Consider the following 26128-nt stretch of genomic DNA (forward strand, 5'->3'; position numbering starts at 1 on the left):
ACATCTATCGATCTATCTATCTGTCTGTCTGTCTGTCGGTCGGTCGGTCGGTCAATCTATCAATTGCGAGGGGTGGGGTTTGTTGTGCCTGGCACCACTTGTTTCTTGATTTGTTTGTTAACACTCTAGCAGTAAAACTATTGGTTGAATTCATACCAAATTGGGTTTATAGACTGCCAGTGACCCAGAATCTATCTGAATACATTTTGGGAACAGTAGGTCAAAGTTCAAATTTTTTAATGAATTTTTAAAATCTTTTTTTTTCCCCATCTATTTACAATGGGCAAAATTTCACATGTCTGTAAAAACATCAATTTTGTTTCAATTTACTTCAAACTTGGTGCATATATAGAGGTAACTGACATGCTGACATCAGCACACACATAGACGTGATGACATCAGCTGGATTGAAGCCAAAATAAGATATAATATGTGTGAGGGGCGGGGTTTGTTATGCCTGGCACTACTTGTTAACATCTGTCGCTTCATAAAAACCTTTCCAGACCAAAAAATAATAATAATAATTTTTACGGTGAAAGCCAGTGAAAATCCATGTATTAGATCCAATTTGAAAAGGAGATCGATCTATTTTCTGTGTTTAATTTGGCTAAAACACAACTGTTTCACCAGCGACCTGTTCGATTCTACCTAAAAAACAAACAGAAAAACCAACTGTAATTTCCCAGTTTGGGATAAATAAAATCTATCTATCTATCTATCTATCTATCTATCTATCTATCTATCTATCTATCTATCTATCTATCTATCTATCTATCTATCTATCTATCTATCTATCTATCTATCTATCTATCTATCTATCTATATGCATACATTTTGATATGAAACAGTTCACAAAATGATGATTTAAAGAATGGTTTTAACATATCACTAGACTTGTTTACTTGTCAAGGAAAGTTGACATGAATAATAAAGTAGGTTCTGAAGTGTTGAGACAAGGAGGTGATGTAAGCTGCACTCATCATGGTTGTAGTAAACAGAGTAGAACTGTTGTTTTCCATTTAAAATGGTTGTAACTGAAGTTCTGTCCCAGAAACAGAAACAGCTGACGCCGGGTCATATGAGTTCAACGTTCCCTATGTCAGAATGCATTTAGTAAAAGTGTTTTCCTCTTCTTTTAAGTGCATTAACTCTTTTGAAACAAACAGAAACCACATTAGAAACTACATTAAAGCTAAAGGATGGAAATGTTTTCCTCAGACACCTCTACAAGTATCACATATTTCATCCTGAAGTCCAGTCATTAAACCGCTGACCAATACGTTTCTATTAGTTAACTGTCATTGGTTATTTAAAGGGACGTTTCACTATATTTATTTATACGTCAGCTTCAGCTTTCAAGAATAAACGCCAGTCAAAAGCAAAGGAGCAGCTCTGAACAAGCCTTAAAACATGTTACATCACTTAAGTTATTTAAGGAACCCTAGCAGTAGCATTGTGGGATACACAGAGAGTTTGGCCTTGGGATATTAGAATTGAGGACACCCCCGCTTTTGCTGTGGACATCCTTTATGTGTGTCTCAATGGGATTCCGACAATTTACTAAAACATGTAACAGGAGTAAATTAAGCTTGTTACAGAATGAGATTGTTACTTTTACACTTTTGGTTTGATTAAGTCATTTGATGTCTTATTTTTATTGTCAAGCTGCCAAACTCCAAGGGAGAGAGGACATGTTAATACACTCCTCCGAGTTGAATCCATTTGTTTCTTTTCAGTAATTTTTCGCTCCAGCACCAGCATTAAGTACTTTCAAGAGTTTTTGGTGTTTTTCTGTGTTCTGGCTCTCAAATTCCCTACCCTGTCAGTAGCTGTTTCTGTTCGCAGCCAAAGAGGAAAACTGCTGGCACCATAAAAAAACTTGACACACCCTCAAACAGTACGCATCCTCTAGATATTTTCAGAGCTGCAACTAAATATTTAACAAATTAATGAAATGAAAATTAATATTGGCATTAAAAGGAACCCAACACGTTGTAGAAATGAGAAAAAAAACACAAGTCATTTTCCTACAAGACATTTTCCTTTTGTTGTTGTTCCAGTCTGGCCCGTGGGATGAATTTGCAAGTAAAATAATGGCATAATAATGTAAAAATAATGACTCCAAATATTCTTTTTGTTTAATGTGAAAAAATAATATATTATACCTATAAATAATGACAACTTCAATTTTTTTTATTTGCTGTAGTACAATAAATAATATTAAACTAAGAAAATGTTTACATTTACAAACTATCTGATGGTGAAATGTGAATAATCTGAACAAATATGAACAACTTGAATTTTCTAAAGGAAATTAAGTGCAAATTTAACAATATTTTGCCTGTTACTAAATGTTTTGTTCCTTTGTAGATCTGATCTGTAACACACGTATAAATGAGAAGTTGAGGCAGAATATTGTGAAAATTGCACTTATTTTTCTTTAGAAATTTCAGTTTTTTCAGGGTATTCACGTCTTTTTTGTTCAGATAGTTTGTAAATGTAAAAATATTTTCATTATTTAATGTGTTTTTTGCACTAAAACAAAAAGAAAAGTTTGGAGTTGTTATTATTTAAAGCTATTATGCTATTATTTTATGGTCCGGCCCACTTCAGTTCAAATTTGCCTTAATGTGGGCCCTGAACTAAAATGAGTTTGACACCCCTGCTCTAGATATTTTCAGAGCTACAACTAAATATTTAACAAATTAATGAAATGAAAATTAATATTGGCATTAAAAGGAACCCAACACGTCATAGAAATGAGAAAAAACACAAGACATTTTCCTTTTTGTTGTTGATCTATCAACCCTTTGCTAATTTTCCCTCCCATTGCATCTTCAGCTGTATCAGGGATATTTTAACCTGTTCCTTCCCACCTAATTTGTGTTCATTTTGCCTATTTATCAGACCAAGTCCTAAAGCTTATAACTGAAGAGGTCAAAATTAATCAATGATACCTCATTTGAAAGGTAATAACCTCTAGTTTTTTAATATGTGGCTAAAATACAACCTCAATCGCATACATTAGTCCAATTAGCTTTGATTTGTATCCAGGATCATTTCAATTATTATGTTTTGGTGCTAAGGAATACTGTCAAATAAACTTAACAAGAAGAGAATCTCAGCTTTCTAACAAAGTATAACATGCGTATATGGACATAAGTTCTATTGTATAAATTTTAACATATTTTGTACAAAATGGCTGTGGGCAATCTGGTGGGAATGAAGAGGTTAAAGCAAATAAATAAATAAAAGTAGTTGTAAGACATCACATGATTTGACAGAAAACTTTAAATTATGTGTTTCACAGTGACACTCAGAAAATAGTCTTTATTTGATTAGTAAAATAACTACCGTATATTTTCGGACTATAAGTCGCTCCGGAGTATAAGTCGCACCAGCCAAAAAATGCATAATAAAGAAGAACAAAACATATGTAAGTCGCACTGGACTATAAGTCGCATTTTGCATCCTTGCTCTGATAGAGAGGTGTTTGCATTGCATGAAGTGGTAACACCAAGAAGGTCCTCCCGCCAAGTCATTTATATTCATCTCCTTGGCAACTACCTGGGCATGGAGACGCAACTACGTTGTTGACAAGCCTCTCCCAGCAGCACGTTGTTCAAGCACTCATGTGCGAACTCGTTCCTCTAGCTGTGGCCACCTAGCTTCTAGCCCGCAATTAGTTTTTTTTTTTTTCTTCATTGCAGTAAGAGTAACCTCCGCTTTTCACCAGTCCATCACAAGTTTCTCGCTCACTCCAAACTTTCTTTCTGCTTCTAGATTACCATTTTCGGCTGCATATTTCACTACTTGCAGCTTGTGATCTGCAGAATATGATTTTCTTTTTGATGCCATTTTTTTCAGCCCTTCTCAGTTATCTTTATAAGTTACCGGTAATGTTGAAATTTTAAATTTTCAGTGGTACAAAAGTAGCAGGTACAGGTACACAAGCCTAGAGCGCCTTCTTGCAGTTGTCAGCGTGAAAAATAATGAACATGTGAAATTATATAATAATGTGTTAATAATTTCACATATAAGTCACTCCGGAGTATAAGTCGCACCCCCAGCCAAACTATTAAAAAAAAGTGTGACTTATAGTCCGGAAAATGCGGTAAAATAGATCAGTAAAAACTTAATTTGCTCTATGGAAAGATGCTAATGTTAGCTAGCATAGCATGCAGTGAGCATACAAACACGCATGAATATTAATTATAAAGTTGTTTAAATTTTATTTTTTAGTTTTGTATTTTTGTATCAGGTGATGGTAAGTAAATACCATATAAGACATAGAAGAAAAATATTTGATTAGTAAAATAAATAAAATAAATCAGTAAAAATATCTTTTGCTCTAAGGAAAGATGCTAATGTTAGGCAGCTTAGCATGCAATTAGCATACAAACACACATGACTATTAATTAGAAAGTTGTTTATATTTTATCTTTTAGTTTTGTACTTTTGTATCAGGTGATGGTAAGTAAATACTGTATAAAACATAAAAGAAAAATATTGATCAGTAAAATAAATAAAATAAATCAATAAAAACATCATTGCTCTAAGGAAAGATGCTAATGTTAGCTAGCTTAGCATACAATTAGTATACATACATGCATGAATATTAATTATAAAGTTGTTTATATGGTATCTTGTAGTTTTGTGCTTGTTTATCAGTTGATGGTGAGTTAATACTGTATAAAACACAAAAGAAAAACCTATAGCTGCAAGGAAGACACATTTCTTTCTATTTTCTAACTGTGCTAAGCTAGCAAACGTTAAAATGTCAAACAATAGGCTATTCGCATCAGCTTTCTTCCCCTTTCATTTATCCCCCATTTGTAGTTTGGAGCTCAGTTCATACACACTATGTTATCCTAGCCATAATATATGAAAAGGAGGCTGTCTGAAAGCAGGATAAGACATCTCAGAAATGCTTCAGTACTGATCCGATCTGCATACAGACAGGGAAAAGTGCTGATAAGTTTTCATTAGGTTCAATAGAGAGCGCACCAGCTGAGCGGCGCGTGATTGACATAAGACATGTCTTTGCTCTTTATCTCAAACACACAGATTCTGATTGATCCATGCTCTTTCTCTCTCTCTCCGTTGCAGTTTAACTTTGTCGGCAAACTCCTCGGGCCACGTGGGAACTCGTTAAAGAGACTACAGGAGGACACTCTCACAAAGATGTCAATTCTCGGAAAAGGATCCATGAGAGACAAAGAAAAGGTAACACTTCAGTCTGGTTTTTCACTTTTATACTTGCTCCTCTACATCCCTTTATTCCTTCACCATTAAAACATCCTCCCTCTTCTGTACTTAGATTTAATGGTTAGAATTAAATGTGAGCTGGACCTGAAAGTGTTTTTAATGGTCAGATGAGTGACCGGTGCAGAGGGCCTTGTGAAATTGTAAGGATTACTTCATTTTTCAATCGATATCCCCAAGAAACTGATATGATTACACATTAAAAATAAAAGCAAACATGGATATGGGTGTTGTTGAAAACATCTAAGCACTACCTCTTAGAATTTACCAAAAAATAAAACCTTCACATGAGGCTCATGGACCACGGCCATTTTCAGTCTGAAAGATCCTTCCATCGTAGCCCTCCTTATGTATTTATTTATTTATTTATTTATATCATAGGGACCATGCACATTTATGAACATTGCTGTATAAAAAATTCACCTATGTAAATATGCCAGAATTAGTAAAAATAACTACATTTCATCCTGCAGTCCCAGACAACATCAATTCACCCCCGAATGGAGAAGTCTAACAAGATATCAAGCTCTCATATCGATGGATCTGTAACACACATGACAGCAGGATTTAATAGAAAACTAAAGAAATACATTAAAGTGCAGTAATAAAGGTCAAACAGCATATACTGTATGTGATGTGCTGCAACATGGACCAAATTTCATCTAAATTTTAGTGCTGGGCAGCGATTAAAATTTTTAATCACAATTAATTGCGTGGATTTCTGCGATTAATCACATAGTTATATTGGGGGGGGGGTTGCCAGCTTCAACAGTGTGTATTGCCTTTAAGTGATATTTCAGACTCGAAGTACTCCGGTGATAAAAAAAAATCATTCCACATTGCAGTGCTTCCAAACAACTTTGTCCTTCTCAACCCCACCATCTGAAGACATTTAAAATGAAAATGTCCATGGAAAAGACCGCTACTTTTCTCCATGTTTATGTCCCCACCAGTTTATTTCCAGTTGTGAGTGATTGACAGGAGTCTTAAGCCCACTAATAAGTACTAATACTAATAAGCCCAATAATATGTGATGTTCAGTTGTTCAAAGCAAGCAAAAGGGGGCCCTCTAGTGGTCGGAATAAGTTGCACTAACGTATGTTTTGTCCTTTCGGTGTTACCGTAGTCAGTTCGGACATAAGAAGGAACTAACAGACACGTTTCTTTCATTCTGTCTGTATGGCCCGAAAAACGTTTCCCTGTGGGTATTTTATGTTCAGTTGTTGTAAGAATGAATAGTATAAAATATCTCTGATGTGAACCTTTGTTGCTGGATAAAAAGACGTTGTAAATCTTAATCTATAAATGCTAATCATTAGCATGTCTATGGATTTTCCCATTCAAGTTAGCATTGAGCTAGCAATCTTTTTCCCAATCATTTAAATGTATTATGCCATGTAAATGTACAAAGGCAATGATGTTAGCATTGAGCTAGCAATCTTTTTCCCAATCATTTAAATGTATTATGCCATGTAAATGTACAAAGGCAATGAACAGAACTGAGACATATTTTGTATGTATGTAGCAGTTTTACAGTGAGTCTCAAGTAAAAGATTTGGAGAGAAGTTTTCGGCGTCCGGCTTTTCTCGGGAAGCCTGTTGTCTATCTGCTGAGCTAATCGCTACACGCACACAAGCAGGGGCAGAATAATATGAGTTAGAATAAAACGGCATTAACGTGAGATTAAAAAAAATTGTCGGCGTTATTTAATTAATGCGTTAACGCAGTAATAACGCGTTAACTTGCCCAGCCCTACTAAATTTATCCCAAAGGTTAATATTTTTAATCAACAAAAATCATTGCACCTCTCATGTGTGTATGATTTAACTCTATATTAATTAGAATTTCACTGTGACCCACTGTAACTTCAGGGAGTATCTTTCCTTTAAAAATAAGTACATCACTTTCTTTGTTATGATTTTGTTTTCCTCTTGATGTTCACTTTATCCATTTATCAGCCCATTGAACTGTGTTTGTGTATGAATTGCTCAATATAAAGTAAATAATCTGTCTCTTCTAATAAGATCACCTGATAATGAAAGGCGTTTTTCACTGGTGAAGCAAACTATTCTTTATTCTTCTTCTTTGAGGATTTATTTGTGTTTTTCTTTGTATTTATTTAGCTGCATTTGTTAAAGACTCGTGTAGAGGATTATAGGTAGTATAGGCAGATTATGGGTCCAAGGACGTAGAGGATCCACACATGCACCCTTTAAATTTCTCCCTAGAACTATCCTAGACATTGGAACAGTCCTTTGGTGAAATCTGATGATGTAGCTTTATGTAAATGCATCCTTGAAAGATCCTTCCTTGAGATTGAGAAATGGCCCATGAATCAGATCCAGGCAGAAACAAAACCTCCTGGACAAATATCCTACATACTTCAAATATGCACACTTACATTGACGAAATGTTGACTTATCATTGAACAGTGTTAAGATAGTGAATTTCAGTGTTTCAATGCTGAGCCAGAAATTGAACAACTGGAGCTATATGCTAAAGCTAACAGGAAGTTTTCAATTTTAGTCTGAACAAAACAATTTTGTCCAATTTTTTTGCCGTTTCAAGTCTATGTATTAATGACAAAGGAAGATATATTTCACCAGTCTGAGGGAAGATGCCTACAGGACCACATCGGATGGAGTACTATTATAGCATAGCAGTGGTATAGTGGTTAGCACCTACACTTCACAACAACAAGATTCCAGGTTTGATTCTCAGTCAGACCAGAGCCTTTCTGTTTTGAGTTTACCTGTTCCGTACGTTCACTGTGGCGTTTTCCTCCCATTTCCCCTGCAAATTAAAATGTACAGGCTCTGTGATGTTGTTAAATGCTAATGCTAATACTAGGTAGTGTGTGTGTGTGTGTTTTAGGATGAGTATAATGCAGAAACCAAGTTTTCCTGCGGGGATAATAAAGCAATTTAACCTTTTAAAACTCACTCAATGGTACTTGCTTTAACCCTTGTGTGGTGTTTGGGTCTGTGGAACCCATTTTCATTTTTTATTAAAAGAAAAATGATGAGTAATTTTTTTTATTTTTTTTTTTTAATGATTTTTTTCCTCTCATATCTTATGGAAGAGGATTAGGTCCACTGGGGAAAAAAATATAATAAATTAAGGTCCAATATATTTTTTTAATTAGAATTCTGACTTTTTCCTCTCAGAATTCTGTTTTAAATATTTCTTTTTTATTATTGTTCTGAGGAAACAGTCAAAATTCAGAGAAAAAAGTCAGAATTCCTTTTTTCTTAGAATAATAATAAAAAATATATATTGGACCTTCTTTTTTTTTTTTTTTCCCCATGGCCCTAACCCTCTTCCGTACATATCTTGGTTATATTACACTGTATTAAAAAAATAAAAAAATAAAAATGAGTAACACTTTAATTTATAAATGTGACCTAGCAAAGGCAAAATGCAAATATTACATGTATATGCCTTTTTTGTTGCTTGTAATTGGGATGAAGTAAACATCTGTGGAGTATTTTGACCTAAAATTGTTTGATTATGTTGAATTAAAAATCCACAAAAGCAGCAGGACCACCACACTCACGAACACTGGCTGAATAACAAAAATCTGAACACCACACAAGGGTTAATTCTTATAACTGGTAGAAAAAAGTGTCCTAAAAATCAATGCCTCATATTTAGACTTTGAACAGTTTGCCCTAGTAGTGGAGTCTTTATGTGATTGACAGTCCATGGGTGACATGGACTGCATCATATTCTGAAAAACAGCCATCCTGAAAACAAATTTCAAAAGTTTATGGAAATCTGAACGATCTTTAGGGGCATCACAAACATCTGACATCTTTCAAAAACCCCAGACTTCAAAGCAGACACAGAAATGTGCGACGCAATCAAAAGTAGAGTGTATATAAAGTAGCGCAATCTGCATTTATGATTTTGTTTTTATATAAACTGAGGGTAGGGCATACAAGGATAATTGGCACATAAATGTATACAAATAGTGTCAGGTGAGTAAAGCTGAATAGAAAATTGCGAGCTTAATCTATTTGAATGAAGCTGATTGTCTTTGATCATCTTGCCACATAAAAAGGGGTTATAAATGACTCTAACAGGAGCTCTTTAGTGGCACAATTGATTGCTGGCCGGACTGGTTAACTGGGAATAAATCGACTTCACTTGGCTTGTCTGTGTCTCGCTCTGTCTGTGTTTGTCAGCCGTGATTTGTTGCCAGCGATGATTCTCCCTATCATACAGCACATTCTTTTTGATTACTGTGATCAATAGTCTTTGATGGTCGACTCCTCTCCAGTACCTGGAGAAAAGATCTGTCATGGAGAAGTGCTGACCTCGGCAGCCCTTACCTGACTGTACAAACACACCATGGAATTTATGACTGACAGCTTTCTGTCGCTAATGTTCAGCACAACACCCCTTCCTCTTCTTTAGGGGAAAGAGTGGGCACCACCGCTGCAAAATACTACTTAATCTTCCGTTGGTTGCTGACTCTGTCTGAGTTTCATGGCATGTGTCATTAGTCGCTTTTCCATTGAACATCTACGCAAAACTTTACAGATATTTACAAAATGTCAAAAAAAACAGAAGTGCGTAACGCCAGTTTTTCCATTAAATCACAAATGCGATGATTTGTTTATTTATTATCGCAAGATGACACAAGAAGTCATTTCATAAACATGGCGACAAAAGTAAACATCGTCGGCTTCCTGATAAAACCTACTATGTGACTTTTGGAAATTTTACAGGAGAAACAAAAAACTGTTTATATAACAGGAAAATGTGAAATATGACAAAAAAAATATCTGTTCCTTTAATGTTGGTACTTATGATGGAATGTAAACAACTTTCACAGGAGACTGAAATTTGAAGCTATAATAGGGGAGATAGCAGGTTTTTATTCCCAACAAAAAATGTCACTTAGCAGGTTTTATCAGGAAGCCGACGATATGTTTATCTACAGATATATTCAGTATTATTATATATTACCCCTCTATCTCGTACTGAATTAAAAAATGATTGGGTTTCCTGGTGTGTCCACATATACCGTGACATGTTTCTTCTTCTTCACTTGTTGTAATGTCTGTCAACATCCAGTTTTTTAATTCATCTGACTCTAGTTGCGAAAAAAAGGTCTTTCCATTGCAGTTTACCATTTGCGCTACGCCCAAGAAACCACCTCATGTCAGCGCAAAAACTTTTAATCGAAAAGTTACACTTTTGGCAAAATTGTCATTTTTCCATTAAGTAAATTTTTATGCTCAATTTATATTTGCACAATTTGAGGGTCAATGGAAAAGCGACTATTGTAGTTTTCAGCATACGAGTTGGACCAATGGAGGAAGTTGACTGAATCCCTTTTCTTTGAATTAGGTGGATTAAAGTTACACTGTGTGTCTTGGTCTCTGGCTCAAGCACAAATTATATTTTAAAATGGGCAATGACATGATGCAGTTTCACATTGCCACGGACAGTTGCAGTCCAAATATCACAAAACAACTCTAAATATCATGTTTCTTTCTTTGACAAACTACAAATTCTGTAGGATAGAGCTGTGTCGGACCAAGGCAGCATCTGGGTCTTGGCAGTGATTGGTCATTACAGCTGACAATCACCTGTTTTCTACCTCCTGCCATGTTCAAAAGACCTGCCACTGGCACTTTTGAAGCCTTAAAACAGAGCCCAGAGAAGGTTCTGAAGTCTAGTTTCTACTTAGACTACTTGAATTACAGTATGATGAAAGGCTAGTGTGCAGTTTCTGACCAGTGACACCAAAACTACTACCCTCAGAACCTTCAATCAGACTTCATCGATGATAATTTTATTATTTTCAGCAAAAAAACAAGTGATTAAAAAGCTATTGGCAGAGAACACACCCTATATAGGTGGTATGACTCAAAGTTGTCATCACTGTATTTTTTTTTGTAAAGATACAGTTTCATTGTAGTTTTATTTCTATATTCATGCATTTTTTGCAGGACTGGACTGCTATATAGGGTTGGGGTTTATTTTAGCCTGGAAACTAGATGCATCTGTCTGAGAGCAAATATTCCATTTGCTCTGGCAGATCTGTCTGATTCTGCTCCCATTCCAGCTGATTTCCACTCAGACTAGATCAGCTCAAGCCAGTCACAACCCTTTATCTGATACTAGGTAGGTCTGATGTGGTGTGATATGATGACAGGCTGCTACCTGTGGTTGTCACCTGTCCTGCAGAGGCTTTTGTCGGTCAAGGACAGTGTACCGATCATACCATAGGAGAAACACTTGAACACAACAAGAACACTCTCTGGAAACAGGTAGAAGTGCTCTGGAACTAACACAAAATAGATGCCAAATGCATACACAGAAATAGGATCAACTACATGAATATGCCACCTGCGCCACGCGTTAACATCCCATTTGAGAAGTCAGATGAATTATGTTCTGTCTTTACTAGATGTATAGCTATCTAACCATGACAGACAGTGAACAGACAAGTCTTCATTTGACTGAAACTTTTACTCATCATCTTTTTTTTGGTAAAACTGTAACACACAGACACAATACAGCAATTTGTTCAGTACAACAATATCATCTTTACTCTGAACTAACAGTAGTTTACTGCCTTAATGAGAAACTTTACAAAATAATAGTGTTAATTGGTATTTAAATTGCTTGTACTTTGAATTGACTTGTAAATAAAGCAGTCCGAATTGCCTAATTAGCATATGAAAAGTCCGCTAGCTTAATGCTAATCGCTGCCGTATACTAACCTGCTACTGTATGCTAGCCTGTATGCTAAACCGCTGCCATATACTAATGTTCCTGCATTTTACTTAGAAATACATTTTCATACTCAAAATTTACAACAAACCCATTTATATCTAACTTACAGATCAATATCCTGTCACTATTTGTAAATCTACAAAACTTACAGCCTTATGTGGGCCAAGACGGCACAGACGGCTGCTTTTCATGACAGTTTTCACAGTAAACAATATACAACTTCCGCCACAAGAGGGCAAGATGAACCAACCAAACTTGCAAAGCATTAGGATAAACATTAAAGATAAACTAACCATAACAAATTACTTTATTTTTTTATCTTTTTTTTTTGTTGTTGGAAAAACATTGAATAGCATAGCAACATTTATGTTGAGGACCATGTAAATGACTCCTGTTGGAAGCACTTACGCTCAATGGACTAGCGCTTAGCACTTAGATCTCACGCCTCAGTCAGACCAGAGCTTTTCTGTGTTGAGTTCACCTCGTCTTTCTGCACTGTGCTACTCTACATGTAGGTTAGTATAGATTAATTCTCCTGTTGGTGCCCCTTACTACAGTGCTGATGATCTGGAATTGGTCTCCAAGTGCCTTCAGTGACAGCTCTCTGCACCTTATGTGTGCGATAAGCTAATGCTAATTGTTAATGCTATGTACTGTGTGGGGAGGTGCCCTATTGTCAGAAGGCCCTTTAGTCAGAAAAGGGTTAGGGTTAGATTTACCAACTAAATCCAAACTAATATTCTTGGCCTTCTGACAATAAGGGGGGCACCACTGTGTGTATTGAGATGGATAAAATACAGATACTGAATTTCCCCAGAAAAGAACAAAGCAAAATAACCTTAACATAAGTTAGCCGTGTAAAGCCTGAACCATTAAATCAATGACAGAAAATCCCAGTTCTTTGAAACTGGAGCCTTTATTGGTCCTTCTAAGCAACCCAAAAAAAATTGTTTTCAAATATCAATTTCCATGTATGAGTTTCAGTTTTGTTTCATATTTGATACATCAGGTCTCAATGCTCAAATATTATTATTTTTGAACAAATAACATAATATAACACAAACATCTCTAACAAACTGGTAATTCATTTTCAAAACTGACAAAGTTCTGCCTCCTTCCTCATTAATGACAATCTTGTAGTGTCACTGGAAAGGCCTCTGGTGAATGAATTCCTCTCCCCTGGTGGATTATCCATGTATTGCATGTATCTAATTGTATACATCAGGTTTTTCAAGAAAAAAATGTCACACTGATCATGTAGAGGGCTTCAAAACTCATGTATCAAGTATGATTCGTTTGGCGTTATAGGGTTAAGTAAAAGTCCCACATGTATGCCCATTGCTACCTTTCTAAATTTGTGAGGGGCTCAAAAAAAAAAAAAAAAGTACTCAGGATAATTGTAACTACATGCATAGTAAAATGCTGTTTGGATTTTCTTGATCAATCCAAGAGGTTATCTAGTGAACAAGTGCAAATGAGTTTACTGTGGAGATGGAACCCCGGAGTTGTTGTCAATACTATATATTTCCTCCTGTCTTAAAACATAATCATGGTTTTTAGCCCTTGAAATTCCTTGTTTTTAGGCCATGCCTTTGATTGATTCATGGTAAAAAGGAAAAAAACAAACAAACAAACAAAAAAAAACGCTCCTGTATCTTTAACGTTGTACCCAGAGAAACTGTGCTGCCACTTCAATTATGTTTCTGTTTATACTGTTAATAATACAGACCCTGCAGTAGCAGAATAGGAGATTAGTTTGAACTGCTTCACCCTGTAGAAGATGGAAAAGTGGCTGTACAGTCAGTACTCATCAAATGCAGGAGGTTGTAATGCCTCAGCTGGAAGTTCGAGCTGTCTGTTTCCTTTTGAAGCTCTCAAATGACGTAGACGCTGCAAGAGCCGGGATAATTGCTCAAATATTTGCTGCTGTAGAACCTTGATCTTGTGTTGACAAGAATGTGAGCGCAGAGAGGTTGGAAGACACCAAACCGACGGGACCAGAGTCTCAAAATCAGCCTTGTGGCACCTCGACTCTCCTGCCGCTGTCAGATCAGGATGATGTAAAGGCGTCCGTGTTCTGCGCCCACTTCTCGTTAGCGCCATGATTAACTCATCCATTTTCCTCCCTGGGACTTGTACTCCCACTTTAATTTCACTGATAGACAAAACACTCACATTTTCTGGAGTCGACTGTTAAAATGCGAGGCGATTCTTAGAAATACTACTGTGTGTTCGGTCCTTCTTGCTGGTGTGTGTTCTCCTATAATTTGTTTGTGGATTTTCTCATTAACAAACATATCAAACACTGAAGTTCCAAGAAGACATATTTGGCAAGTAGTGATGTAACGATATGCAAATTTCATATCACGGTTATTGTGACCAAAATTATCACGGCTATCATTATTATCGCGGTATTGTTGAAATGTGGTCAAAATGTTGAAAAAGTACAAATACACACACTGAAATAATTAGAAAAATAAATAAATAAATAAAATAACAACAAAAAAACAAACAAATAAAATAATATGCACAATGTACTTTCTGTTGCAGAAACATTCAAATATTGACATGTAAACATCAAACATACAAATGTGCATTAAAGATATGTACTTATGTGTATTTTTGCACATCTTTTGTCTACTTTAGTATGTTTTTAGTGTATTTTTGCATAGTTTTTGTATATTTTAGTATGTTTTTAGTGTAGTTTTACATATTTTTGTATACTTTAGTGTATTTTTGCTTATTTTTAGTATACTTTAGTGTTTTGTTTTTTTTTTTGCATATTTTTAGAATACTTATGTATGTTTTTAGTGTATTTTTGCAATTTTTTGTGTACTTTGTTATATTTTTGCTTATTTTTAGTATACTGTACTTTAGTATGTTTTTAGTGTATTTTTGCATATTTTTTTGTATACTTTAGTGGGGGTTTTCTTTGCATATTTTTAGTATACTTAAGTATGTTTTAGTGTATTTTTGCAATTTTTTGTATACTTTGGTGTATTTTTGCTTATTTTTAGTATACTTTAGTATGTTTTTAATGTATTTTTGCATTTTTTTTGTATATCTTAGTGTATTTTTGCATATTTTTAGTGTACTTTAGTATATTTTTAGTGTATTTTTGCATATTGTTGTATACTTTAGTGTATTTTTGCAATTTTTTGTATACTTTGGTGTATTTTTGCTTATTTTTAGTATACTTTAGTATGTTTTTAGTGTATTTTTGCATTTTTTTTGTTATATTTTAGTGCATTTTTGCATATTTTTAGTGTACTTTAGTATATTTTTAGTGTATTTTTGCATATTTTTCTATAGTTTAGTGTATTTTTGGCGTAATGGTGTGAGAAACATTTGTATTTGTCATTATTTCTAGTTTATGCTGTTCTTATTTGATTGATTCTGATCCACTTTAGCTCATACTGGTCTAAATGTGGAACCTGAACAAACATGAGTCTAAAACAGTGAATGCCATGCCAAACATACATTTGTGCATTAAAGATGGCATCTTATAGCCACTGTTGGACCATTTTCCAGATCGAGTTTGTGTTCAAAGTGCGGTAATCAAACACGGTTATCATGATAATTAGAATTTAAACGGTAATACTAACCTTCGGGAATTTTACCGCGGTTTATCGTTATACCGGTAATCGTTACATCCCTATTGGCAAGTCATTACATTTCTCCATTGTATTTTTCATTTTTTATTATTTTATGTCGTATTGTTTTATGCTTCTGTTATATGCGTTGAAGTGACTTTCCCACCAGAACACACCCCCTCGGTTGTTCTGAGTAGCTTCAGCATGCGGCTACACTCCTGCTTTTATGAGGGATTAAAGTATGAAACTGGCAGTAAAACAACTGATTATCTGCTTCAGTTAAATATGCAGTTGGACTCAGCAGAGATCCTCACATCTAACCAAACAACCACTGATCCAAGGAAGTTGACATGTGGCCAGGTATTTGGGTTTCCATTTGAGTTTGATGTTTGGGAAATACGAAGCTGAACCTGAAATCATACAGACGTTAAAATGCTTTATTGTACTTTGAATAAAACATAAAACCGTTAAACCACATTTGTGTTTATTTTAAGTTTGATCTGATAGTAGTTAAACACACAGTATGTAGCATTTCCAGAAATAAAAATGTCTAAAAACAGCCGAAGGCGTATTATATTTTCTCAACCCACGTACTTACATCATATTGATTGACCTGTCAATGCTGCTGTATCCTATTTACTAACCTAACATTTATACCCCGTCCACTCAAATACAGATATTTTGCAAAAAAACAACAACAAAACAATAGTTCTATCTACATTTTGGCTTCTCCTCACATTACCATTGTATTACGTTGCAAAAACAAAGGGTTCTAAAGGGACTATTTCTAAAAACTCCAGTTTGTGTATAGGGAAAACAGAGATATTAGAAAATGATGGCATCACACATCAATTCCCTCATGTTTATTGTTGCTTTCTTTGACGAACATACACCTGAAACATGTATAAGTCAGCACATCTGCATTTGGTGCATTAATCAGGGGGTATGATTCTTCCGGATAAATCTGGAAATCCGGCTTTTCAGCTTTTTTTGGGGGTGGTGCACTGGGTCGGGTATTGGTAAACATAATGACCGCTCACCGGTGCCTCTGATTCATGTCTTCATGCCACTCCTCAAGTACTCCATTCATTTGTCACAATGAAAGCAGAGCTCCACCTAACAGCCTGCAAACGTTGTTATCTGATATGTTCTAAGAATTTTGGACATGTGGTAGGGATGCAACGGTACCCGGACCCTATGCAGAACAAGAATTTATTTATTTAAAAAAAAAATTTAAAAGGACACTTTTTCAACGAGGCAAAAAGGGCAGGGGCTCAAGCTCCCTTTGGGCCCCATGTATGCACGTGCCTGTTTTATACGACTGTATACAAGTGGTCAAGGAATAAGAAAGTGTCATATTGTTTAGTACAGAAAGTGTTATTTTATTCAGTACAGTGATAGAATTTGTTCCGACTATGAAATTTTGTTTTTGCTGACAAGCAAAATAGAAATATAACTTTGGGAGGAAAAAAAAAAGTTCTCTTTACACACAAAACACGAACTGAAACTGAACCGAAACCGTGCCCCCCAAAAACCATGGACCATACCATGGGCTGCCTGTACTGTTGCAGTAGTTGCACCGTATATTTTCCTGCTTTTTGTCCTTTGTCAATCACACCTATGATTAATATCCACAGTGTCATGCCCACCAGAAATAACAGTTTGTCCAACTCGTACTTGGTTGTAGTTGTTTTTGCGTTGTGATGACTGAGGTATTAGTAACACCCCCCTTATCACACCATCTGCATGTGCAACTATATTATAAATTTGTAAATTATTTAAATCTAAATTCATATAAACATTTATATAAATAGCAGATTTCTTTTTCTCACTCTATATTTCATTTTTCACTGTGGTATGTTTCTATCTGCTTTCTCTTGACATTGTTTTCTTTGTATTTTGCTGCTGCTAGCAGTGAAATGTCCCCATGGTGGGATCTCTTCTCTTCTCTTCTCTTCTCTTCTCTTCTCTTCTCTTCTCTTCTCTTCTCTTCTCTTCTCTTCTCTTCTCTTCTCTTCTCTTCTCTTCTCTTCTCTTCTCTTCTCTTCTCTTCTCTTCTCTTCTCTTCTCTTCTCTTCTCTTCTCTTCTCTTCTCATCTCATCTCATCTCATCTCAATTAATACCTGGATTAATACCTTAATACCTGGATATAACTATTAAATATATCCTTATAAGTGTTGACAGGTTAATTTCACATAATTTCTCTGTATGTAATGAAATACCATGAGTATGTATTTAGGTCTATAAGTATTTGGACAACTCAATAGAGCAGCTTTCCAGTTACTGAAGACCAAATTAAGGACACAAATACCCACAAACAAGCAGCAACTGAAGGCGACTGTATTTGGTCGATGTTTGTAGGTTCCACATGTCAGGTAGGAGGATTTTTATCCAATTATTAAAAACAATCCAATTGTCCAATTACTTTCAAGCCTCTGAAAATGAAGTGAATTCCTATAAAATGGATGTATTTCCTAAACGGTTAATACAGTATTTTGGTTAAACTCCTGAAATTAAAGCTTAAAGTCCACATTTCAACTGGATCTTGTTGCTTCATTTTAGTTCCACTGTGTTGATGTAAACAGAGACAAAAGTACAATATTTGTGTTACTCTTTAAACACTTAAAGTCTGACTGTGCTTAACTAAACACAAAATGAATGAAAGTACAACCTGGTTGATTATGTATTATTCATTTATATTGAACCATCCTGAGTTCAAGCACAGTTGAAGAGGATAAAAATGTACAGTAGATGACAGTGTTCCATACAGTATGATGTGTCATATGCCCTTCAGGCACAATGATTGAATCTACCTCCATTTCCCAGTGTCTGTATTTAAGTATTTCACTTCCCTCCTCGGAGCTTGACATTATTCTTCCCCTAGAAGCTCCGTCTGCAGGAGCGCTTCAGTCCACAGCCTTACAGCCCTGTGTATCCTCAGTGAACGGCTTTTCCTAAGCTGATTTAGAGAAAAAAAATGTAAACAGGAGGAAGATGCTGCCAGTAGATATGAGAAACAGACAGCTGTAATCTCCCGCTGTGGGCTGCTTAACTGCTATAGGACGCCGCCGGATCACTGATGCTTCTTATCAGCGCTGGGAGAAAGGCCCCATATGAAAACTGCTACATTATCATATGAAAATGAGGTGCATGCACAAAGAGATTGATTTCATGCTAAATGAGATATCCAGTAGGTGTAATGCTGACCTGGAAAAATACGCAATAATAGATGAGACAGCTCTACAGCACAAATTACTTATCATTAGATTAATTAGATTGAAGACACTATAAAAATCATTAATGCATCCTTTTATTTGCATTAAATGAACCCACCTTTGTTGTTGAGCCTCATCTCTTAGTGCTTCTTCCTTTGTTGCGTTTTTGATTCATTAAGATACTGAAAATCAATCATTACCAGCATGATTTTAATACATAAAACGTTTAATTTGGCATCTAATCATGACATATCGAACTAACAGATTTATATCCTGAGAGTATGAAAGGCTCCACTGATAAAAAATGATAATTAAATGTTAATTTAACTTTTGGTCAAGCTGTTACAACACTAAACGGGCATTTTCTAACCCAATCTATGCTGTCAAAATGCTATTCCCTAAATTCTAGTTTGTCCGATGTCCACTGTTACTCCCTAATTAAAGTTAAGTCATATTAACAGCTTAGAGTGTACCTTTTAGAAGTTAAATTTGGGGCTAAATGGACATTTTCAGTCCACATGCATGCTATGTTAGTGTAGTAAATTGTAGCTGTATGATAAAGAACGCACATTAATTATATTAAGCTAAAACACTTTTTTTTTTTTTTTTTTACATAATGTGTTTTTTTTAAATAAATTGTGACAAAAATGTTAGTTATCAGGATGCTAGAGGTTTGCTTCATGGCTAAATGGACATTTTCAAGTCATGCATATGGTGTCAAAGTCCTATTACATAAACTATACTTTGCATAATGATAATGGGCGCTCCTTAAATATATTTAATTTCTGTTAAAAACTTAGTGTACTTCATGAAGTGTGGGTGTAATTTTGATTTGTAGACTGAGTGAAATGTTACTTATTAGCATGCTTGGGGCTAGCTTCAGGGCTAAATTGACATTTAAAACTATGTGTATGCTATAAATGTTATAGAAGTGAATGAAATGGCAAAGAATATGCATTAATTAATATCAAGAGCTAAAAGAGTTTAATGCATATGGGTTTAATTTTAATTCATAAACTGTGAGTAAACTATATCATGCTGGGGGCTTAGCTTCAGGGTTAAATAAATATTTTTGAGCCACATGTTCGTGATTTAAATGTTAAAATAGTTATTGGAATGAAAAAAAGTTATGAGTGCTAAAAGAGTTTTTATGCAATAAAGGTTTAACTTTATAAACTGTGATTACACAGCTAGTCATTAGCATGCTAATGGTTAGCTTTGGGGGGTAATTGGACATTTTCAAGCCATGTGTAAAGTATTTTCAGCTATTATAGTAGTTGGATTTAAAATTATGCACATTAGCCTACTTATATTAAGAACTAAGAGATGTTTTACATGTAGTAGAAACTAAATTTGAGTTTTTATAACTGTACTGCTAAATGCTAGCTATGCTTTATAACTCTTCAGCTAAACACTGAAGTGTTAGGTGTCATGAGAGTAGCTTCTGTGAAAGCAGTAGCTACAGACTCACACACATACTAGATTAATAAAAAGATTAAATATTAAGAAAACTGTGGGTGAAACCTGATCATTTTAGCTAAAACAGATGTAACAGACTAAATAGATTAAAAAATGTACATGTAACAGCCTTTTTATAGTGATTAATGACTAATGAAATGTTAAAAAAAACTCATTAATAATCTAATAATTAATTATCGCTAAAATCTCTGAAATGTGGGAGCAGAGGATGAATAGATTAAAGACGATGCCGTGTAAGGAAAAGGAGATCCTGAGCTGACCCTCGCCAGACTGGTCATCTTTTTTTAATAATAATTAAAGCATAAAATAATGATTGTTTTTCGTATCTCTTCTGTGCAAACATACTGAGGAACACATGAAAGGGAAGAGCACAGACAGATCTGGAAGCGGTTGTCTCTGCTCGACACCAGCAGCTCCGTCGGCGGCGGTGCGATGCGCAAAGGAGCCCTCTGCTCGTAAAACACAGATTTATGGGGGAAATTAACATATCATTAACATACCACAGGCACTCTTAAAAGAAGGTTATTTATAATTAGGTGACATCAGAGACACTGGCGTACACCATGGTAGGGAGGGAGAGGGAAAGAGGAAGTTGCTGCTGTTGGAAGACCCCGGAGAAGACTTTTTTTTTTTTTTTTTTTTTTTTGGTGAGTGCGCGTTGTTGTTGAAAAGGAGAAACTGGGACGCCAAACCTGTTGTTTCCTTAGTGCAATGTGTGGTGGGAGACATGCTGCTGTCCTATTTCGTACCATCAATAACAATACTGGCCTGCTTCTGTCGGGCCTGCGTGGCCTGTGCAGCCCCTCGCTGTTTACATGGTTTACTTTGTGTTGCAGTCTAAATGAACTGTGCTTCTGCCGGCAGAGGTGGAGAGGAGCAACTTACTGCTGCTCCATTTTCTGCAGTTTCAATAGAGTATACAATAACAATAAATACAAATGCTTTTATACCTGTGCATCCACTAACACCTGCACAGTCCAGACGAGTAGGTTGTTAATGCGCTCAATAAGGGCAACAGGTAATTGAAAAGGGTGTTGGAACTCGAGTAAGTATGTTGAAACTGCTGCTTTGTCTACATTTAACACTAAAAGTGAGATTATATCTATGCTATAAATGTTTTAGTTGGGTGGACTTTATAATGATTGGTGAGTTACAGCTGCAAAATACTGTATTTTTACCCATAAAGACTCAGTGGGACTTATGTGGCAGTTCACAAATTAATTTTCTCTCTATTTAACCTTTCCCAAATGATTTATCACCATTTTATTATCATATTATCCTCTGCATTTTGCATTTTTTCAGAAAAAATCATATATCTTCCTACATTTGTTTTACTGATTATGTACTTTAACCCATAAAGACCCAGTGCTACTTTTGTGTCAGATCCCAAAATAATTTTTCTCTAGATTTAACCTTTCTTAATTGCTTTATCCCCATTTATTACAATATTTTTCTCTGTAGTTTGTATTTTTTCAGTGACAATCATGTATTTTCGTATATTCAATTCATTGATTATGTAAATGTTCATAAAAGCTCAGATTAAAGTTGAGGGTTATGATATCAGAAACAGAGAAAACTGGAGAAAAAGGGACTTTTTCAGTCAAATATATCATTAATTTAACACAAACCCAGTGCCTCCATTCACTGTCATTGTTCCAACTCCATATGTTTTACTGGTGAATCAACGTTGTAGAAGATGATATGATTTTTTCCTCTATATTTAATCTTTCTTAAGTGATTTATCACCATTTATTATAAAATTATTCTCTGTATTTTGCATTTTTTGCAGTGAAAATCAGGTATTTTCCTCTTTTTACAGGGTGGGGAAGCAAAATTTACAATATTTTGAGACAGGGATTGAAAGACAGTGTATGACCAATTAGTTTATTGAAAGTCATGAGAATTTAAATCTTAAAATCGTATTTTACTGCATTTCTAACGGTCTTGTTGTCTACCTCAAGTTCAATTGCCATTTTTCTCATGGATTTGGTTGGATCCTTTAGGATTTTGGATTTGAGAGCTTTAATAAAAGCTTTGGTACATTTTTTGTTGCTTCCTCCACTTCCAGACTTTCTTGTAATAGTTTTGCTCATAGTCATTCTCTTCTTTACATTATAAACAGTCTTTATGGACACTCCAACTATTTTTGAAATCTCCTTTGGTGTGACGAGTGCATTCAGCAAATCACACACTCTTTGATGTTTGCTTTCCTGATTACTCATATGGGCAAAAGTTTCTGAAAAGGTATGGATAATAGTGTTAGGTATGATTATGACATCAGTATATGTTTGGTTTCAAAACAATTGATGTAGTGCCTGCTGAGAAAAAAACAACTAAATGTTCATTGTAAATTTTGCTTCCCCACCCTGTAATTTACCGGTCATGTGGATGTTCATGAAAGCCCAGAGTAAAGTTGAGGGTTATTATGTCAGAAATTGAGAAAACTGAAGAAAAAGTGGCTTTTTTCAGCAGAATACATCATTATTTGAACATAAATCAAGTGTGTCCATCCACTGTCATTGATCCAACTCCATGGGTTTTACTGGTGAATCAACGTTGTAGAAGATGACGGTGTTTCCGTGGTAACTACAGAGCCTCTGAACGTCCAAATGGGTCATATCTGATGACCATGAAAAGATGACAAACTGTATTTTACACCAATTGTTTCCATGTATTGATAGGATTAATGGGCAAACAGTTATTAGATCAGCAGATGCTTTTGGTCAACAGTGGATGTTTGGGTTTTTATGGGTTAACACAGACAAATAGACATAACGTTTCAGAAGATCTTTTGTTTTTTAGACATGACACCAGTGACAGTAATCTAAAATGTGTTTTCTTATCAAACTTTATTTGGTTTGGTATAAGTTCATAATTTATAGTTTGATCTACCCAAATTGCAGGTGTAAAAACAACCAAGCCCATCTCTGACAAAAAAAAAATAGGTGGTTTTGGTCCCTATTAACCTGAAGCTTGTCTCAATGATGCACTTTTTGTGTTTGTTTGTTTGTTTGTTTGTACATTTCCAACACCCAGACCAATTACAGTAAAGTAGAGTGTATTTTGATCATTTTTGAATGCTTCTGCTTTTGCTTTATATTTCTTACCAAAAAATCCTCCCCTTATTTGGTATCAATTTTTTCAGCACAACCTCACCTGTACAACCTTACAGTTATTTATTTATTTAATTTTATTTGACATGCTGTATTAACCCTTTCATGCATGAATTGTGAGAACCTTAGTCAAGATTTTTTTTTTTTTTTCAGTGTTTTTATTCCTCCTTAGGCATGAAAAAAACAATGCAGTCGAGTTTTTTTTTTTTCCTATGGAGTTACAAAAATATCCATGCATTTAATTTTTGAAGTAAAGAAACATATGTTTAAAACCCAATATCAGAAAGTAATATGAAAACAATAAAATAAAAACATTTTTAATGCTGCTAATCTGATGTCTTCTCACATTTTAACATATTCTAATGCTAGTAATTACTCACTTCATGGAGATAATATGCAAAAAAAAAAAAACTTCTTGTCTAACAAATAAGAATTGATTTACACTTAAACATGTTAGTGCAGATCAGGTTTATCAAGAACAGCAAAGTTACAGTAATGGTCTGAATTACAGTGTATGGGATGGTGCGTAAGTGTTCACTGTGTCGGCTGATATGGAACTAAAACATCAAAACCCATTAATATACTAGAGACCAGCTGGAGAAGAACTGTCCACTGTGGTGACCAATGCATGAAAGGGTTAAGACAGTGAATGTAAAATCACGCAAAAAAAACATGAAATTAGCATAGAATAAGGTTAGATTCTTTTTTTGTTGTTGTTGTTGAGCAATCCATTTTCATAACTTAGAATGAACTTATAAATTGAAAGCCTATTTTTAAAAAAAAAATTAGCAAATAATGAAGTTGTATACAATCATTTATGTGAAAATGCAGGCTCTTCCTCAGCCATTTTTTTTTTTTTTTTTTTTTACAAAAGTAAGGTGTCACAAGATGCAACAAATTTGATTGGTTGATGTAATGCACTTAGCGACCAATAGGAAATGTGGTAACATGGTTGTTTTTAATGCAAGCATTTCACTTGGGAACCTGGTTCTACCGTCTCTTCCTGCACTGAACACACACCAAACCAGATGACAATATTGGCAAAAATTATGTTTTTGTCATGAGTCTGGTTTTACTTGGCCTTTCAACACAAGTGACTTCCCAGTATTACTTTGACATCTGCACTTTCCACACAAGTTGAAAGGAAGACTCAGCGAGGCTGCTAGGTTGTCTGACATCAGTTTGTGATTTGGATGCGTGGGCGGGTTCAGGGACACCTGAGGGTTAATGCAGCTTATTGTCACCTATTTAACAAAATACGAACCAGAAGGAAAAAACAAACTTCTGTAACACACACATAGAGGAGACAAGATTTTTTAGTAGAACCAAGTTTTAAAACCAGACTCATCTGCCTGATGGTAAATGTTTCATTAGTTGTAGCAGATCAGTCCAGCTCTGCATCCTTTCAGACTTAGTTCCATCCAGACTAGATCAGTCCAGGGTCTGGGGCGCCCCCATAGTGGTTCTGTTCAAGGCAGGTGGCCCCTCTGAGATTCAACTCCAGTAGTTTCTTTTGTTCATGTAGGAAAGACTTCCAGTTACACCTTAGGAGAACACAGCATGAAATAGCTCTGCCATAGTACCAGATTTTATCTGTCTTGTAGTTGAGAGACGATAAAATGGACTGGCTCGACCCCCCCTGTCCCCCGCATGTGTGTGTGTGTGAAGGACGTACATGTATCTGAATAGACACTAATATCACATGTTCACCTACCGAGGCATAGATATAGATATAGATATAGATATAGATATAGATATAGATATAGATATAGATATAGATATAGATGCCCTGCGATGAACTGGCGACTTGTCCAGGGTGTACCCCGCCTTCGCGCCTATGTAGCTGGGATAGGCTCCAAGCGACCCCCGTGACCCTAGTGAGGATAAAGCGGGTTCAGAAAATGAATGAATGAATATAGATATAGATATAGATATGACGTTCAACATCACAAAATTGTGAAAACTAGAACAAACTGGATCAAACACATACAATGGAGAAAAACCCTGAACTTAGGTTTGAGCTTCAAAAAGTCCTAAGACTGAACATATTATCATGGTTTTTGAGGTTATTTTCTGCCACACTGACATTACAGTTGGACTTATTTCTGTATACCTCCAAGTTGAATATTTTTCACACATTTGCAGATGAATCCCATTGACCTTGCATCCTAATTTTATGTATATTCTCTATTGCTACCACTTTACAATAAAGCACCTATTACACTGGTCTGCAATTAAAATGCCTCCAGAATTAAAGTAGTAAAACTTTACCAAATTTGAGTCACCAATAAAGAAAATTTAAGTCAAAAATGAATGCTGGTTGGCTATAGTTTCCATGATAGAGTCTTATGTCAAAATGTGAAATTCTGAGAATTATTGAAAAAATTTGTTCATTATAATAGATTCACTTTTCAGATTCTTTATAGTGGAAGATCTATAGTATAAACCCATTGTACAAAAGTATATAAACCAATATATATGTAATAAGTGAGTAAGTAAGTTTTATTTATATAGCACTTTTCACAGATAAAATCACAAAGTGCTTTACAGTTGAGAATAAAATGTTAATAAAAGCTTAAAGTAAAATAAATTAAATGTCATACATACACCAGGATAAAAACAAGACAGTAATACTTTATCATACATACCAACATGAAAAACATCAGCTAACCAGCACTTTTGTCAGTTGTTTTCCAATCCATCTTATTA

The 26128-nt window shown here is 35.1% G+C and overlaps 1 protein-coding gene across 2 annotated transcripts in view; it reads left to right on the forward strand.

Moving 5' to 3' along the window:
* Positions 1–26128, forward strand: part of khdrbs3 (KH domain containing, RNA binding, signal transduction associated 3) — a 319020-nt gene that overhangs the window by 164754 nt on the left and 128138 nt on the right. For both annotated transcript variants that reach the window (XR_003936645.1, XM_030147660.1), the window contains exon 3: positions 5110–5226. Coding sequence is in view for 1 of the 2 variants with exons in the window: in XM_030147660.1 (XP_030003520.1) it covers positions 5110–5226 (117 nt within the window). In the remaining variant the exon portion in view is untranslated. The remainder of the gene's footprint in view (positions 1–5109; positions 5227–26128) is intronic.

This window comes from Sphaeramia orbicularis, chromosome 11 (assembly GCF_902148855.1).
Source record: "Sphaeramia orbicularis chromosome 11, fSphaOr1.1, whole genome shotgun sequence".
NCBI lineage: Eukaryota > Metazoa > Chordata > Actinopteri > Kurtiformes > Apogonidae > Sphaeramia > Sphaeramia orbicularis.